This window comes from Protomyctophum bolini (assembly GCF_963924005.1).
Source record: "Protomyctophum bolini genome assembly, chromosome: 23".
In the NCBI taxonomy this organism is placed as follows: Eukaryota; Metazoa; Chordata; class Actinopteri; order Myctophiformes; family Myctophidae; genus Protomyctophum; species Protomyctophum bolini.
Window position 1 is genome coordinate 27,094,430 of NC_137884.1, and position 16,881 is coordinate 27,111,310.

The 16,881-nt window shown below is 48.1% G+C and overlaps 1 protein-coding gene across 1 annotated transcript in view; it reads right to left on the bottom strand.

The window, feature by feature from the left end:
* pcloa (piccolo presynaptic cytomatrix protein a) overlaps positions 1 to 16,881 on the bottom strand; it is a gene marked incomplete at both ends in the record, with an annotated part of 95,089 nt that overhangs the window by 37,486 nt on the left and 40,722 nt on the right. Inside the window, 3 exons of the mRNA XM_080757512.1 lie at positions 1,330 to 2,828; positions 3,242 to 7,391; positions 11,338 to 11,553. Of these exons, the coding sequence (XP_080613638.1) occupies positions 1,330 to 2,828; positions 3,242 to 7,391; positions 11,338 to 11,553 (5,865 nt within the window). The remainder of the gene's footprint in view (positions 1 to 1,329; positions 2,829 to 3,241; positions 7,392 to 11,337; positions 11,554 to 16,881) is intronic.

Here is a 16,881-nt window from a genome sequence, read left to right on the forward strand (position 1 = left end):
CCGGACGTCGAAATTAAAACAAGACAGTTTTCTGAAAATCCTCATGTTTCTGTATCAGTGGTGCTCAATATTTCATGTCAAGGACCCCAAAAATTATATGTAATATAATTACATCTGGAAATATGTTTTTCCACCCGGAAGCAAAGATTTGAGTTAAAATGTTCACTCTGTAATAATATATATTCAAAGATTTGAGGCACATTTTCACAATTTTTCAAAAATAGCAGACCTACAAGTTCATAGCGCGGCACTGAGTGCCGCGCTATGAGCTTGTAGATCTGCTATATTTCAATAGAAAGAATAAAGCATAACATAATAATGTCTAAAACACCAAAAGGGGTTCCCGCACAAAATAGGTTAAGGGCAGTCTCTGAGAGGCAATTTATTCACATTAAGCCTCTATGGATTTCTGACAGCTCAGTATTTTCCTGCAAGCTCAGCTTTTCATTTCTGCTCCTTTGAGGTTCTCTGAAGTGAATCAAACGGGCAAAAAAAAAGAAACGTACAAACATACCCCGAGACAAGAGCTAGAGGCAACATAAGAAGCTTAAGTACACTAAGTATGCATAACCTTCTTTTATATGTCTCAGATGTTTTTTTTTCTGTCATTTTCCCCAGTGTGTCTCCTGCCCAAAATATTACATTAGACAGTGATGCAGGTTACATTGTATGAAAGCTCACTCCTAAAGCATAGCAAGACATTTTAATCGACTAAATCTTGAAACTGAATATTGCTTTTTTTTCCTACATCCAGATACCGTTACCTTATAATTATGACATACATTCCAGTCTGCATTTATAAACGTTACAACTGCCTCCTAAAGACATTTTTAAGAAGTTGCTGAAAACATATTTATTTCGTTTGTATTTTGAGCTGTGATTTTATTTGTCGACCTGACCCTTTTTGTACAGGCCAATGTTTAGTTGTCTTTTTTATTCTTGCTTTTCTTCTCGTCGTGTTATTAATCTTGTGTTTTAAATTGATTGTTTTTTACCTTGTTGTACAGCACTTTGTAACTGTTGTTTTGATAAGTGCTTTATAAATTGTACTTACTTACGTACTAAAGAGAGAGAAGTGAGGAGGGTTTATGTCAATAAATGCTTCTTGGCCAGCATAGGGAATAACTTACAAAAGAATATTATTATTAAATGTTATGATTTCACTGAAGTAGCTTGTTTAGCTTTTATTGATATACTGTACAGTTAGTGTTTTAATTATTGTTTTTAGTAGTGTTGTTATTTTGTGGAACCTACAGTAGGAAGACTATAGTGACCACTCTGTGGATGCTAATGGTGATCCATATTATGAATATAAATAAATATACTTACAGTGTAGCCGTCGCCATATTGACCTCTGTCGTCCCCGGTTGGGCTCATGGGTTTGGGGTCCGACAGGGACCTCTGCATGGCCTTGGGTCCCCTGGGGCTCAGGTCAGTGGCCACGCTCAGCTTCTGGGGGCTCGTGTCACCCAGCGACTTGTCATAGGACACAAACTCCAGGGACTTGCTCGGGGACATACAGGGGGATATCGGGGAGTACAGGATGTTCGGGGACTTGGGCGGGGCCTGGAGAGTGGCAGGGTCGACCCTGAGACCGGGGGAGGAGTGGCCTATCTCTAAGGGGCTGGGCCGTCTCTTCGGGGAAGTCCGACTCTCGGAGTCGGGAGACAGCTCCATCCTGGTGTCCAGCCGGATGTTCCCGTCGGAGTCCGTCTGTATGGAGATCTCCGTGTGGGCCTGAAGAGAGATGTTGTCCGACGTCGTCCCGCCCCGGTGGTCTCCCCGGTCTCCCCTGGCGGTGCGCGGGCGGCTCCGGCGCCCCCGCTGGGCCTCCCACTCGTCCTGGTCCTCGTCGTCCGTCTGCACGCAGCTGTCCACGCTCTTCTTCGCGCTGCTCCTCTTCGTCTTCCTCCCCGCCGTGCTGTAGGCCTTGGAGACGGACTCGTCCTCCTCGTCCGTCTGACAGCCGCTGTCCGTGATCTTGCGGGAGAGCACCGTGCCGTCGGGCCCCAGGACGACGGCCTCCTGGGGGCCGCGCCCGGGCTCCGGCGGGTACATCTGCCGGAGCTTCTGCTCCTCCAGCTGCACACGGAGCTGCTCCTGGAGCCGCTGGATCTGCTCCAGCTGCTGCTGCTGCTGCGCGTAGGTCTCCTTCTGCATCATCAGGTGGGCCTGCCGCTCGTCCTCCTGCTGGCTCAGGATGTGCTGCTTCATGGCCTGCAGCTCCTCCAGCTCCTTCTGGACGATGAACTGCTCCTGCTCGCGGAAGCGCTGGATCTCCTGGCGCTCCCACTCCAGCTCCTCGGCCAGCCGCTGCTGCTTCAGCTTCTCCATCTCCAGGCGCTCGCGCTCCGCCTGGTACTGGCCGTCCCCGCCGGGGACCATGGGCGAGGACAGGGCCTCCAGGGAGGCGGCGATGGCCTCCAGGGACGCGTCCGTGTAGGTGTCCAGGGAGAGGGAGCTGGTGGCGGCGGTCATCAGGACGTCGTTGTTGGGCTTGGGGAGCTCCAGGTTGAGAGGGACCGTAGTGACGGGGACGGTGGAGAGGAAGCTGTGGGATCGAGTGAGTGGGTTAGGGTTCTGCAGGTCGGACAGAGAGGGCATGGTGTCGCTGGTGTGCATCCCTGATGGCAGGGCGTTGTACGACGTGCTAAAGATAGAGCCGGGTTGAGTGGTGACGGCGTATGTGGACGGGATCGGTGCCGCGACAGAGGAATAGACGACCCCATTGGACGACCGTAAGACGCTGGTCGTTGCGGCGCCTGAGACTCTGGACTGGGAATAAGGGGGGATTGTCATTCCTTTCCTGGAGTAGTCCACGGCTTCACCTGTCAATCAAAAGTTAAAAACATAGCATTTTGAGTCCAGATAATGCAGATTAACGTAATGTTGGAGAAAAGTAGAGACAGCAAGCCATGCGACATCCAAACGAAAAGGGGCAAAAAGTTTAAAAAAAAATGTAAACCAAGAAAAAACATGAATTGCCAGGCAAGGAGGAGAGTGACAAGTCCAGACAAACAATGTTCAACAGCATGCAGGCAAATGCAAAAAAAAAATAAAGGTGGAAAAAAGAGAGAATACATTAAAAAATGTCCATGCAAAAAACAATGTCCATGCAAATCAGGATGATAAATAAAAAAATCAAATAAAAAAAAATGTTATTATTATTATTAGCCATGGATGAGTCGAGGCAACTCAAAGTGACATTTGAGTGAGAGGTCGGCGATGTCAGCACACTGACCTGCGTCGCACATCTTTGCCGAGGTCAGGTCTACGGCACCGTCGTTGGTGGTGCCGTTGAAATGATAAGAACTGTTCTTGCTCTTATAGAGGAACAGCCCGGCGGCCGCCAGGTTAGTGTCCGACATGGAGGGCTTGATCCCCCCAAAGCCCCTCATGCTCCCGTACGGGGAGCGGTCGTACTGGTAGTGGTCGTCTCGGTATCCAAAGCGGTCCTCGGGCAGAGGCGCGGCGGCGGCAGGCTGCTGCGCGGCGGCACAGCTCCCCACGAACGGGAGGTTGTAGACGACGTCGCAGCACGCCGCCGCCCTCCTCCCCGTCCCCCCCGCCGTGAGGTCCACGGGTTTGCCGTCGTCTTCCGTGACCACGGCCGTGGCTACCTCCGCGGTGTTGGCGTCCACCGACACCATGGTGTTGAAGGGCTTCGAGGTGCTGAGGTCGACGGCGCCCGCCACCGTCGCCGTGCCCGTGGTCAACCCGTTCGCCGTGACGCAGGTCAGAGCGGGGGCGGGGGCGACGGTGACGGGGGGAACGTTGGCCTGGAACGTTCCCACCGACAGGTTGATGGGGATCTGATCTGCACTCGCACAACAATCGGAGGGTTGAGAGTCGATCGGCCGATAGACGATTTGGGAGACGGGCTCGAACGACTTGTTTTTGGTCAGCTGGAGGGGCACCGATGACGCCGGAGTGGAGTTGGCGAGGTCGTATCGCTGAATGGTGGACGCGCAGGTCACGATAGTGATGCTGTCGGTGACTATGGACACGGTCGATGACTCGGCACTGAGGTTGACCACGGGCGACTGCACCGCGCTGTTCTGACGAACGCTGACCTCCTTCGCTACGGACTGAGATCTCAACTCTGGGCTGGCCGACAGATCGACACCTTGCATGTCCGATTCCGGGGTCACCTTCATCATGGTCCTGAGATCCACCACCTCCCCTGGCTGATTCGGTCCCGGTACTTGGGTATTTTTTGGTCTTTCCATTGACACCGGAACACCGTTTGCCCGAGGAGCCGGCACCGGGCCCGGCGTCCGTTCGTGTACAACCGAGACCATGGTTCTTTGGAGTTCAGTGGTGACTACTTGAGAGACGAGGTTGGGCATGACTACGGGCGGCTGCGCTGAAGCAGATATGGCCTCGATGATATGACAGGAACTAGACACGTGCCTTTCGGGGCCACAGATCTCCTGGTTTTCTATGGATTCGGTGACTCTGGTGTACGCCAGAGGCACCCTGGGGTGTGGCTGTTGATACGACTGAGGCTGAGACTGTGGTTGATAATGACTTTGCGGATGAGACTGTGGTTGATAATGACTATTTTGCGGATGAGACTGTTGCTGATAATAACTTTGCGGATGGGTTTGTCTCGAAGGAGACGCTGGACCGGGACTAGAGGGGGCTTGTGTTGAAAGTCCCTCGATGGGAGAACTGGGTTGAGACGGCAGCGTGATGACCACATAGGTGTCACGGAGATTGCTGGCAAACCTCGGTGAAGAGGGGGGCGTCGGTGAGCGATGGACGTTGGGTTTGCTTTCTGCAGTGGGGCTCAGATTTAGGGCTGCCTCAACGGGGCATGCTGTGGGAAGCATGGTGGGTCTGGGTGGATGTGGAACGTGGGCTGGAGACGTTGGCCCGGAGCCGGGTTTTGGTGCTATCGGTGGCTTGACGCCGTCCCCGGCTCTCGGGCTGTAAGCCATCCCACCAGCGATAGATGGTTTTGGGGGAACTGGAGGGGGAACGTGAGGCTTGTACGTCGGTGCAACGGGGTGTCTTAAAGGTGCACCTTGGTTTGTGACCAAAGCCAACGGTTCGACGGTTCTGACTGGGGTCGCCGAGGCCTGAGGAGGAAGTGGAATCGGAGCTTTCCTAGGGAAAACTGCGGGTTTGGGCGAGGTGGGTGGAGGTGGTGGTGGGGGCGGAACTGGGACATCTGCTTTTTCCTGAGAGTTACCCCTGCGTAGGAGGGGTGGTTTAGGGGGCACGGGCGGGGCAGTCGACACTACGCTGGGCACAGTGGCCGTATATTGGGGGACGGTGGACAAGGGTGACACACTGGCAATGACAGGGGCAGGTGGTCTGTGTGGTGAGTGGGACAAGTCCACAACATCAGGGTGGGATGTTGCAGTAGTGGTGTGAGGTGGCCGATCTGATGTAGATGCTGAGGGGACTCCACCGATCACAGCTGTGGGTGCAGTAGAAGCTCCTGCTGGCGCTTCTGTTGAAGTCTTGGTTTGCCACATCTCTTCATCGGACGACAATTCAGCAGAGGAACACTGTGTCACTTTCAAGTCTGGGATGTTCATCAGCCTGGGCACCGTGCCTTGCATTTCTGGACCCTGTTGGGTCGGACTGGTCCCAGGAGTCAGAGCCTTCTTCATGAGCTCATCGTAGGCAGACTCGGCGTCCAGCAATGGCTTCCCGTCCTTGCCTAATGTCACTGGGCCGCTCATGGAGTCGTTGCTCTCGGCGGGTTGCAACACAATCTCCGGTTTCACAATCTCTGGTTTCACAATTTCTTTCTCCGGCTGGATCTTGTCATATTCCTGCTCCAGCTTCATGAACTCATTCCTTTTCTTCAGCATGTCTTCGTACACCTCGTCTGGTGAACGCAGCTGTTTGGACTGAGCAGGAACAGTGATCTGCTCCGGTTCGTCCGTCTTCTTACCGTCAATAAGGGACTCATAGGCGTAGTCCTCAATGAGCATGCCTCCATAAAGGGACTCTTTCCCTGGCTGAGCCACTTCTTTCTCCACCGTTGGAGAATTGGCCCTCAGCATAATCTCCTCATAGGCCTCGTCAGCAGTTTTGAGAGTTTGCTGCTGTTTGCTGTCAGTATTTTGGTCCTCAGTCGGGGAGTGACCCAGAGACACCGACGTGGGCAGCTTGTACGTTTTCTGCACAGCTGCGATCTTTGCAGCGTGGATCTCGGACCCTTCGGGTTCCGACTCGATGCTCGGGGAGAAATCAAAATCGGAGCAGGACGAGCGTCTGATCTCCTCCATCTCGGCCTCTTGCCTCAGTTCCTCCGTGGGCGACGCGTCCTCGATGGGCGAGAGGTTGCTCGGCGGGGTCTTCGGGCGCTCTCGTCTCCGCTGGGCGCGGATCTCCTCTTTGTCCTTTTTGGATTTCTTTCCGGAGCCCTTGTGTTTCTCCTGCTCCCTCAGGAGCTCCTCTTCCTCCCGTAGCTCTTCCTCCTCGGAAGAGTCTTCGATGGTCGGCAGCACCTGGCCCGGTTGTCTGTGTTTGGCTTTCCTGTGTTGTTTTCCCTCGCTGGAGCGGATGTGGCCGGGACTGCTGCTGTCGCTGTCTTCGTCCAGAGAAGAAACGGACGTGGGAGACGTTCCGGGAGTGAAGCTGGACGCGTGAAGACTAGATGACCCGTCCCCTCTGGACCGGTCATCGGGTGAGTCTGTGAGACATTCCATCTCAATCTCACCATCTTCTGTACCGGGTACACGCATAGGGCCACTGGTCGCATTGAGCTCAATAGTACGGAATTTGCGCACTGCAACACCACACTCTGACTCACCTTCTCTGGGTTCTGCTTCAGCCTCCTCCCGTGTCTCGTCACGTTTATCCAAAGAGGAGCAGATCCGCTTCTCTTCCTCCTCGTCGGGGCTTATCGTGTTCTTCTTGACAAGTCGCCTGGACTTCCCCGAGGCGCTCCTCTCGACACCTCCTTCTCTTCTCTTCTCGTCCTCTCTGATCTTTCGCCGGATAAGGTTTTCCTCGTCGGACGGAGAAGCGTCCTCGTTCTCGCTCATTTCCATGATCTGTTTCCGGATGAAGTCCTCGTCGTCTCCCGACATGGGACTCTCTTTCCCGAAACTCTCACTCGTGTCTTCCAGAGAGTCGTACTTCAAATCGGTCGGCACGAGGAGCTTCTTCTTTGGGGTGCCGGAGTTGTCCTCCTTCCTCTCGGAAAGCTCTCTGTCGTCCTCTGAGCTGGGCGACTCGGACGAGATAGGAAGCACCTCCAGTCTACGCCTCCGCTTTAGTGTGTCAGTGAGCGCGTTCTCCTCGTCCTCCTGTGATTGCGTGCCTGCCTGGGCTTCCAGGATGGGAAGCACCGTGAGCTCCAGCTTGGCGAGGTACTCTGAAGGACTGGTAGGACTGGCCTCCGGCTTGGCGGGGTCTGGAGGACTGGTAGGACTGGCATCCTGTTTGGCGAGGTCTGAAGGGAGGGCTTCCGGCTTGGCGAGGTCTGAAGGAATGCTCTCCTGCTTGGCGAGGTCTGAAGGCCTGGTAGGACTGGCCTCCATCTTGGCGAGGTCTGATGGACTGGCCTCCATCTTGGCGAGGTCTGGAGGGCTGCTCTCCTTTGCAGCTGTGTCTTTCTCACCGGGCTCCATAAGGGTCTCCTTCATCACCTGCGCCTGTAGGAATGAAACGAAAAGACACAGTTAGATTTTATTCTCCCTTTAACACCAACAGCATTAATGCCCCAGCATGAAGTGATTTAAGTATATTTGAAATATGTGTTTCTAGTTTAACAACTATAAACATATATATTTTTTAGGTCAGGATACCGATTATATCCAATCAGGGGAGAGAGGTGTAGGATAAACAGAGAAATTATATGTGGTGGAAAAAATAAAAATAAAAAATATATAAAAATATAAAAAAATAAAAAATAAAAAATAAATAAAAAAAATAAAAAATGTAAAATTATCTCAGCCAGGTCAGGCAGGTTATTGTGGCCAGTGTTCTGAATTCGCCAATCAGGATGGAATATGAAAAATAGGACCGAACCGTCTTGAACACTTGATTATAGAGATTATTATGGGCTCTATTTTGTGTGTCTTAAGTAGTGTTATGACTTAACTTAAGACATGGAGGCGTGACCAATGCGGTTTGGCCACTGAAAATAGCCAAACAGCATTGGCCACGCCTCCAAGTCTTAAGTTAAGTCATAAGACCTGGTACTTAAGACATGCAAAATAGAGCCCAAAATGTGTACCGATTTGTTTGGACAAAATTGGTAGGAGTAATTAAAAAGAGGTAGGCTATTGCAAAAATGGGCCTCCTGGTGGCGTTAAAATAGGGTAATGTTAAAAGGGTGGCATTTGTTTGCATGCAAAGTTTCACTGCAATCGGACGCTGCGTTCATGATTTGCATAATTTTGTTCAAAACGGGCTACTCCTGCAAACATTAGATGTCAATCTTAGCCAATCAGGATGGAATATGAAAAATCAAACAGATCTGTCTTGATCACATTTCTATACCAATGTGCGTGAAATTTGGATAAAATATGAAGGAGTAATATTATGTGTTTCATATAAGTCGGCTTCCTGGTGATGCTAGAAAAGGCAGACGTGAAAAATGTTTTTCCTTGGCCTGTAGTCTAGGGAGTGTGCTTACAAAGCTTTACACAGAGTGGTGCAGTTAGAGGTAAAAACACGAATCGGGCTGTGAGGCGTGAAGGTAAACATTGAACAAGTGCATTGCATTTTGTCCTCAGCCTATAGTGGGAATGTGAGTGCAAAATATTAGGGAAAAATCACACGCTGTGTTCATGATTTGAGGCATTTTTCTCAAAACGGAGCACTTCCATCAGGGTGGAATATGAAAAATGTGAAAGAACCCGTTTCGTTTGATGACTATAGAGAGATACCGATTTATACCAATTTGTACCAATTTGACAAAATCTGTAGGAGTACTGTCAAAGAATGTCTGGGCCAGGCCGACAATGAGCAGACACAATTTGAACTGTAACTGTAACAAAATATATTTGTGGGTTCTCCTGATTGGATCAAATGGATCAAACGACCTGAACATGATTTTTAAATAGCTTTATAAATCTTCATATTGGAAATAAGATGTAATCACACAAAAAAGGATTATAGCATAGAAAATACAGCCAATACAAAAAAAATTGCACAGCATGTTCGGCAGTGTTTATGGAAGTAGATTGAGGTCAAGTCCATTGACATGAATCTGAATTATGAATGAATCCTCTAGTGTGACACTAGACTATATTCTACAGTCACCTCTGCAACACTGGGCTTTTCCAAGGGCTCAGCTGCTGAAACGGTCCGTTTTTCCTCAGCGTCACACCTGTCTTCCATCGTCGGGGCTTTGTGTTTGTTCTGCTCGCTAACTACAGGGACCGGGAGGATGTCAGGTTCTGCTACAACAGGAGTTGGACATTTAGACAGGCTTTGGCTTTCTAAAGCAGTCTCACATATTCCACCTGCCATGTTATTTCCAGCATCGACGGTCCCTGCACTACTGCTCTCTTCTTTGTCACAGACGGTGTTTTCTTCTGATACTGAAATATGCTCCCCTTTGGCAGCAGGCGGTGACTCAATGTCTCTCTCTTCTGCTCTGACTGACGGGATGATTTCCGCCACAGGCTGAGCGTTCTCTTCCGCTTCCCTGACTTGGGGTGACACCTCTCCCTCAACGTTGCTCTCTGGCTGTTTCACATCACTAGCCGTCAGAGCCGTCGTCTCGTCTCTCTCTATGTCTAGTTTATTCTCAGCAGAGATGTTTAGAGACTCTAGAGCTGTAGCGGTGCCTCCTGCCTCACTCTCTCGTTCACAGACACTACTCTCAGAAGTGTATTTTTCCTGCACTTGTGTAGCTTCTTCCCCACCCGCTACACATGCGATAGGTTCTGTTACTTCATGGTCAACTTGTTCCCCTATAAGGGCGGAGACAGACTGCATGGTCTCAGCGCCCACTGGCAGAGTTCCCTCGACATTGTCTACGTGTCTGGGTGGCTGTGGTGGGGCCTCTGTTGGTTCAGGTGTAACTCCACCACCAGGGGCAGCAGCAGCACTACTAGGGGCATGGTCCAGCTCTGTGGAAAGACATTTCTCTACTGGTTCCGAGCCTGTACTATCCACAGAATGACTTGCATTGTATTGTATTGTGATTGTGTTCGGCTCGGCTTTCTTGGGTTCTATAACGTCGGGAGGAATTGGTTCCTCCTCGGCCCTAGTTGGCTCACAAGGCTTTGTTATCTCCTCCTCCTGTTCAATATTAACTGGGATAGTAGGCTCAGAGGGTGGAGGAGGTGTTACTGTCTCCTCCTGTTCAATATTAACTGGGATAGCAGGCTCAGAGGGTGGAGGAGGTGGTACTGTCTCCTCCTGTTCAATATTAACTGGGATAGCAGGCTCAGAGGGTGGAGGAGGTGCCACTGTCTCCTCCTGTTCAATATTAACTGGGATAGCAGGCTCAGGAGGAGGTGGAGGAGGAGGTGGTACTGTCTCCTCCTGTTCAATATTAACTGGGATAGTAGGCTCTGAACTTTGAGGAGGTGCTACGGTCTCCTCCTTCACAACAGGGTCTGTGCTTTCTGGCTCAGATCTTTGAGGAGGTGCTACTGTCTCCTCCTTCACAACAGGGTCTGTGCTTTCAGGGGCTGGAGGAGGTTCAGGGACTTCAGGTTCAACTGCTTCTAATGTCTCTGTTAGAACTTTCTCTGACGTGGTGGACTCTACTACCACTTCACTTGCTGTAAAAGAAGCATCAATATTACGGATGTCACTATTAGAAGCCTCTAGGTTTGGCTCCAGTGCTGCTGCTGCTGCTGCTGCATCCACAGGGGCCTGTGTCTTGGCAACAGAAGTCTCTTCTAAGCCTTTAACAGCCGACAGTCTCTCACTCTCGACAGCGTTGGCACAACTTTCAATGTGTGTCCCAGTCTCAGCGCTATTACCGTGTTCACTTTTCTCTGACTGCTCGTCTACTACTTTCTCAGAGTTAGGCTCAACTGCAGCGTCAGTTATTATCCCCTCTGCTTCTAGTTTAAGTTCCGGCACCGTCTCCTGCGGTGGTTCTATTGCCGCTGCCTGTGTTGGTTCTATTGACTGTGGAGGGCTCTCATTAGGAAGGGTGCTATCAGGTGTAGGTGGAGGGGAGAGTTCGGGTACTACCTTGGCGTCGGGAGGCGCAGGGTCGGGGATGCAGGGAGGGGCAGGAGCGGGATCAGGAGCGGGAGCTGTAGCAGGAGCAGGAACAGGTTCGGGAGCTGTAGCAGGAGCAGGTTCGGGAGCTGTAGCAGGAGCAGGAACAGGTTCGGGAGCTGTAACAGGAGCAGGAACAGGTTCGGGAGCTGTAGCAGGAGCAGGAGCAGGAACAGGTTCGGGAGCTGTAGCAGGAGCAGGAACAGGTTCGGGAGCTGGAGCAGGAGCAGGTTCGGGAGCTGTAGCAGGAGCAGGAGCCGGAGCCGGAGCTGGATCAGGAGCAGAGGGCTGCTTCTTGGGGGAAGCCATGGCAGGAGGAGGTGGACCCGCATCTCCCAGCTGGCCCGACATGGCTCTCTGTGTCTGGCAGTTGAGACACAGCCATTCTTTCTGTAAAAGACAAAAACAAACAAAAACATATACATTATTTACTTATTCATATCAGTCGTCTTCACCCATAATAACGTTTTAAGCCTGCAGATCCGTTCGGTATGGATTGGCTTCACCGTGAGCATTTCAAATTCAAACACAAATCCTCGCGTTCCATTCCTGTTGCTATAGTAGCATAATTCTGAGCTACATTTGTTCTCTCACACTACCACTAGATTATGTTCAGAATAAAATGCTCAATGTGGTATAGATAGATTAGCTCCTCAAGAATTAATTGAAATCATATTGGTTTGTTTAGGAGTGTCACCATCGCCATTTGCGATTCGACATGCCTCATTTCCTATACATCATTTCTATCAAGTCATATTACACATACAGTATAAGCACTGCTTTATACAAAGATACTTGAAAATGCCTCTATTTGAAGGTCATGCTATGCTTTAAAGCTCTGTAGTTGAATCAGTAGTATTATTATGAGACTGGTAAAGGTCTTCAAAGATTCCTTGCGGAGAGAGAGAGAGAGAGAGAGAGAGAGAGAGAGAGAGAGAGAGAGAGAGAGAGAGAGAGAGAGCGACGAGTGCGTTTGGCTGTAACTGGGGTTGTTATTAAGACGCAAAACAGTAATAAATAATAACTCAACGCTGTAAGTTACACAGGGTGACTGACCCTGTGTAACTCATTCTATTTCTAGGTCTAGCTTTTTTGCATTTATGTAACTTAAGAGACGGGCCCAGCCATCAATAATGCATGGTAATGGGACAGGGGTTTACCAAAGCCCATGTCGGAGCGGCCTGGAGGCCTTGTGTGTGTCTGCAGACATTTCAGGGGCAGCTTTAGCTAAAAAGAGACCATGTTGGCGCGTCAGCCAGCCTGTCAGCTTATACACCGTGTGGAGATAACGTGTTTATGGGAGTGTGTTTTTTCACATTCAAATATACCTCACGTGATTTTCACACCAAGAAAATAAACTCTCATCAGCACTGCATGGTTCTGAGTGAATTGGACGGAGACAAGAAAGTGTCTATATAATGGAGAAAATGATGGCTGCAGGTTTGCAACTGAAAATTGAGTATTGACAATAAGTATTGAGCCTGGTCTGTAGCTGGTCGCATACTGCAGGCGCGGTCTGGGGGCTTGCGGCGTGTGTGTGTCTCTGTGTGTGTCTCTGTCTGTCTGTCTGTCTGTCTTTCTGTGCGTGTGCGTGCGTGCATATGCTGTATATATGGACTGCATACAAAATTGGAAAACGTCTTAAATAAAAATGAATTCACTAGGACAGCCGTTACCACAAAGGGCAAGGCATTGGACACGGCTGCTTCTGTTGGGATCCTTTTCTTAGGACCAATTAACCACATTTATGATTAGGGCCTGAGCACTGGAGCAGTCTGATCATCAGTTTAGTTTAGTTTAGTTTATTTGATCTTCCTTCAGTTTCAGATACAAAATGTAAAGACAATGAACGTAAGCTGGTATGAAAACAAAACCAAAAACATGAAGGTGATCAAAAGGAGTAGGCAGAAGCTAAAAGCTTATAAATGCCTACCCTACTTACAACAGAAAATGAATCGTAATACTCATTACATTAACAGATTCACCTCAAACTCACTCAGTGTAAAAAAGAAAAAGCAGATCTACAAGCTCACAATGTGTCGCAGTGAGCTTGTAGCTTGAACATTGTGAGCTTGTAGATAGCCTATTTTCAGCACGCAGCAGAGTGTAAAATCAGGCAGCAAGGCCTGGCAAAAGGCATTTTTGTCAACAAAATCAACTGTAGATTTAGTCGACTAAAATATTTTAAAAATAAATAAAAAATAGATGACTAAAATATGACTAAAACTAAATTAACATTGGAAGTGCTTCAAGGCTGCACAGCAACAGCAGATGCCCCCCCCCCCCCCCCAACTTCCGCTTCATATTTCTTTCCTACTGTAAAACATATCTACTGTATGCAGAGCATATCTGGGTTGCTGCTAGGCAGAAATGGGGGAAATTGAAATATGTATTTTTAATATATCTCCGTGAATGGAAATGATGAACGAAGACAACTTCCTTTGCACCGTTTTCAACGTGGCTGCTATGCTTTGATTGATTGATTGATTGATTGATTGAAATATTTATTAACAGTTTGCAGAATTACAGTAACATTTCAAGCACAAACTCAATACAAAGACTGTTAGCTGTGAGTGGACGACCCAATTAAGCATTACACTTGTTTACAAGAGGGTCCACCATGTTCAATTCATCAAAACATTTAGAGACGTACAAATAGACACTTCTATATAGACAAAGAACAGAACAGGATTTCATCATAAAGGATGCGTGTCCAGATGTGGACAGAGAAGGTGCATGCCTTACAATTTACAATTTAGGCATTTAGCAGACGCTCTTAATACAGAGCGACTTACATTAAGCAAGAACAAAAGCATGGGAATACATCACATAATAGCATTTATCATGCCTTCATCTTAGACCTTCGCCTGAGACCTTTATTGTGAAAACAGCATGTCTAAAAGCTCCCAATGTGTTGATTTGCGACTCGTAAGCGTGAGTATCTGAGCTACTTTTGGTATTTGTTGCATGACGAAGCATGAAAGAGGGGTGGTTAAACCCGCAAGAAAACATGGGCCATTTAAGCGATGTCTTCAATGTGTTGCTTATGCTAGAGAAAGTGCCATAATCATTTCAGCGCCATTTCCTCACTACAGTCACTCAGTCACCCATGGGAGCCGTGCAGTCTGTCCTAAAAGTGCACAGACAATTACTTCCAGATAAACGGTATATTCCGTAGCGAGAGACAGCCATGGCACAGCTGGCACAGCTGTTCCTCATCTGCACCCGTTCTGTGTCCTGTGATGGTTATCTTATGTTACTGTTATGGCTGCAATCTCAGGTGTTCAATTAACCCATTTTGATCGGGAAACCCGTTTTGGTGTTAGCATTATGTTATGCTTTAGCTATTGAAAAACAGCAGATCTACAAGCTCATAGCGCGCCACCGAGTGGCGCGCTACGAGCTTGTAGATCTGCTATTTTTGGAAAAATCGAAAGAACGACTGACATAGAAACATAGCTTTTTCAGAAAACTGTCAGGATGTAGAAGAACATTTTTAGAATCTGATCTCAGGTCAGAAAGAAAACTGTCAGGATGTAGAAGACATTTTTTTAGAATCTGATCTCAGGTCAGAATGGAAAACTGTCAGGATGTAGAAGACATTTTTAGAATCTGATCTCAGGTCAGAATGAAAACTGTCAGGATGTAGAAGAACATTTTTAGAATCTGATCTCAGGTCAGAATGTGTTAATTGCACACGGACGGCGCTAGAGGAGGACACCAGCGAGGCCCTCATAATGTGGGAACAGGGAATATATAAGATAAGCAAATGATTCCAGCTCAGTTCAACAACTGGGGGATTTTGAGAGCTGAGTAGGCCTGTGGGCCTCATGCGCCAATAACTGTACCAGAGTGGTCCTCTACTTACTTATTCTGCACAGCATATTGGGCTTGGCACTTTATTAACTTGTGCACAGTTGTATTTTTTGCAGTCATGATTTTATTGTTGAATACCGTTTTCCCGTTTAGCTGAGATGGCCACTCAGCCAACGAGTTCCACCTGGGGAAATGCTTGGTGATTAACGAACATGAGGGGAAAGTGCAATGTGGGTTATAGATTCAATTATGTTTGGGAAGTGCAATGATGTGGAGTTCTATTGTTGAGGTTTTGATTGAATGCCTAACAATTGCCGTAGTCTGAAAACCCACCTTTTCAGACTCCATCATGGCCCATAGCACTTACCCTACCCCCTTAGATAGCATTTCTGTAGACTTAGATAGCATTTGATACAGACTTATAGCATGTTATGTAGACAGCATAAGTGCATTGTATATAGTCATAGCACGTCATAGTACATATGTATAGCATAGTAGTATATATGTATAGTTCATATGTATAGTTTCATTATATAGATATTCCACTGTTACGTTCTTAGCTTACGCATGTTTCATGATAAATGTTTTTTATGTGATGTATTCCCATGCTTTTTTTGGTTCTTGCTTAATGTAAGTGGCTCTGGATTAAGAGCGTCTGATAAATGCCTAAATTGTAAATTGTAATTGCCTGTGATGTGTTTCAGGAATGATTGGGCTGGACAAGAATCACAAGATGTGCTGTTGGGATTGCTTATTAATGTTGTAGTGTGAAGGATTTATAACTTGTGTAGTTCATGTAGTTCACAGAAACTTGTATGGTTTTTGTATGGTTTAAGGGTTATTTATTTATATTTATTTATTGTATGCTTATTTATGGTATGTTCTCATTTGAAGACACCCCTGTAAATGGTATAGTCCATTCTCATTATCTCCAGCTGGGTATAAAAGGCTGCCATTTTGCCAGTGAACTGGAGTCTGTGCTGGGAGTAGACTAGAGAGCTTCCTGTATTTATACCGGTTTGTAGTGCTCATTTTGGTGAATAAACCTACCATTGGTTAACCTTTACCAATGCCTCTCTGTACTGTTTCTCCAGCCACTAACACGGTCATTCCTACACTAACCTTTCCTCTTACATTAGGTCCTAAGTGAATTCCAATAAGAGAAGTCCAGTCTGATTCATGAAACACAAGGCACCCCTAAGAGTGCTCCACTCGAGCACTACGAACAGATCACAGCTAAGAAAACATTGAGGGATCCCAAAACAGTCTTAAAAACGTCCTAATAAGTGGGACTAAGAACAAATGTCCTCTTAACCCATTCTGAACGGGAACCCGTTTTGGTGTTAGCATCATGTTATGCTTTAGCTATTGAAAAATAGCAGATCTACAAGCTCATAGCGCGCCACCGAGTGGCGCGCTACGAGCTTGTAGGTCTGCTATTTTTGAAAAATCGAAGAACGACTGACATTTTTTAGAATCTGATCTCATGTCAGAATGGGTTAATCAGACCAGTGTGTGTCCAGTGGAAACCTCGTATGAATCTGATCTCAGGTCAGAATGGGTTAAGAACGGTTGCCGCATGAGGCCCAGTGTACCTAGCGAATCGATACAAAAAGAAAGGTATGAGAGCATAGTCATATCATGCTCGCACGCACGTGCACCCCACACACACACACACACACACACACACACACACACACACACACACACACACACACACACACACACACACACACACACACACACACACACACACACACACACACACACACACACACACACACACACACACACACACACACACACACCTCAAAGGAGTTACAGTAATAGTCAGCATGTTTCCATGTAGCCTTCAATTGCTGATGTAAACACCTCATGTTCCAGTTCCACCCCACTGTCTGT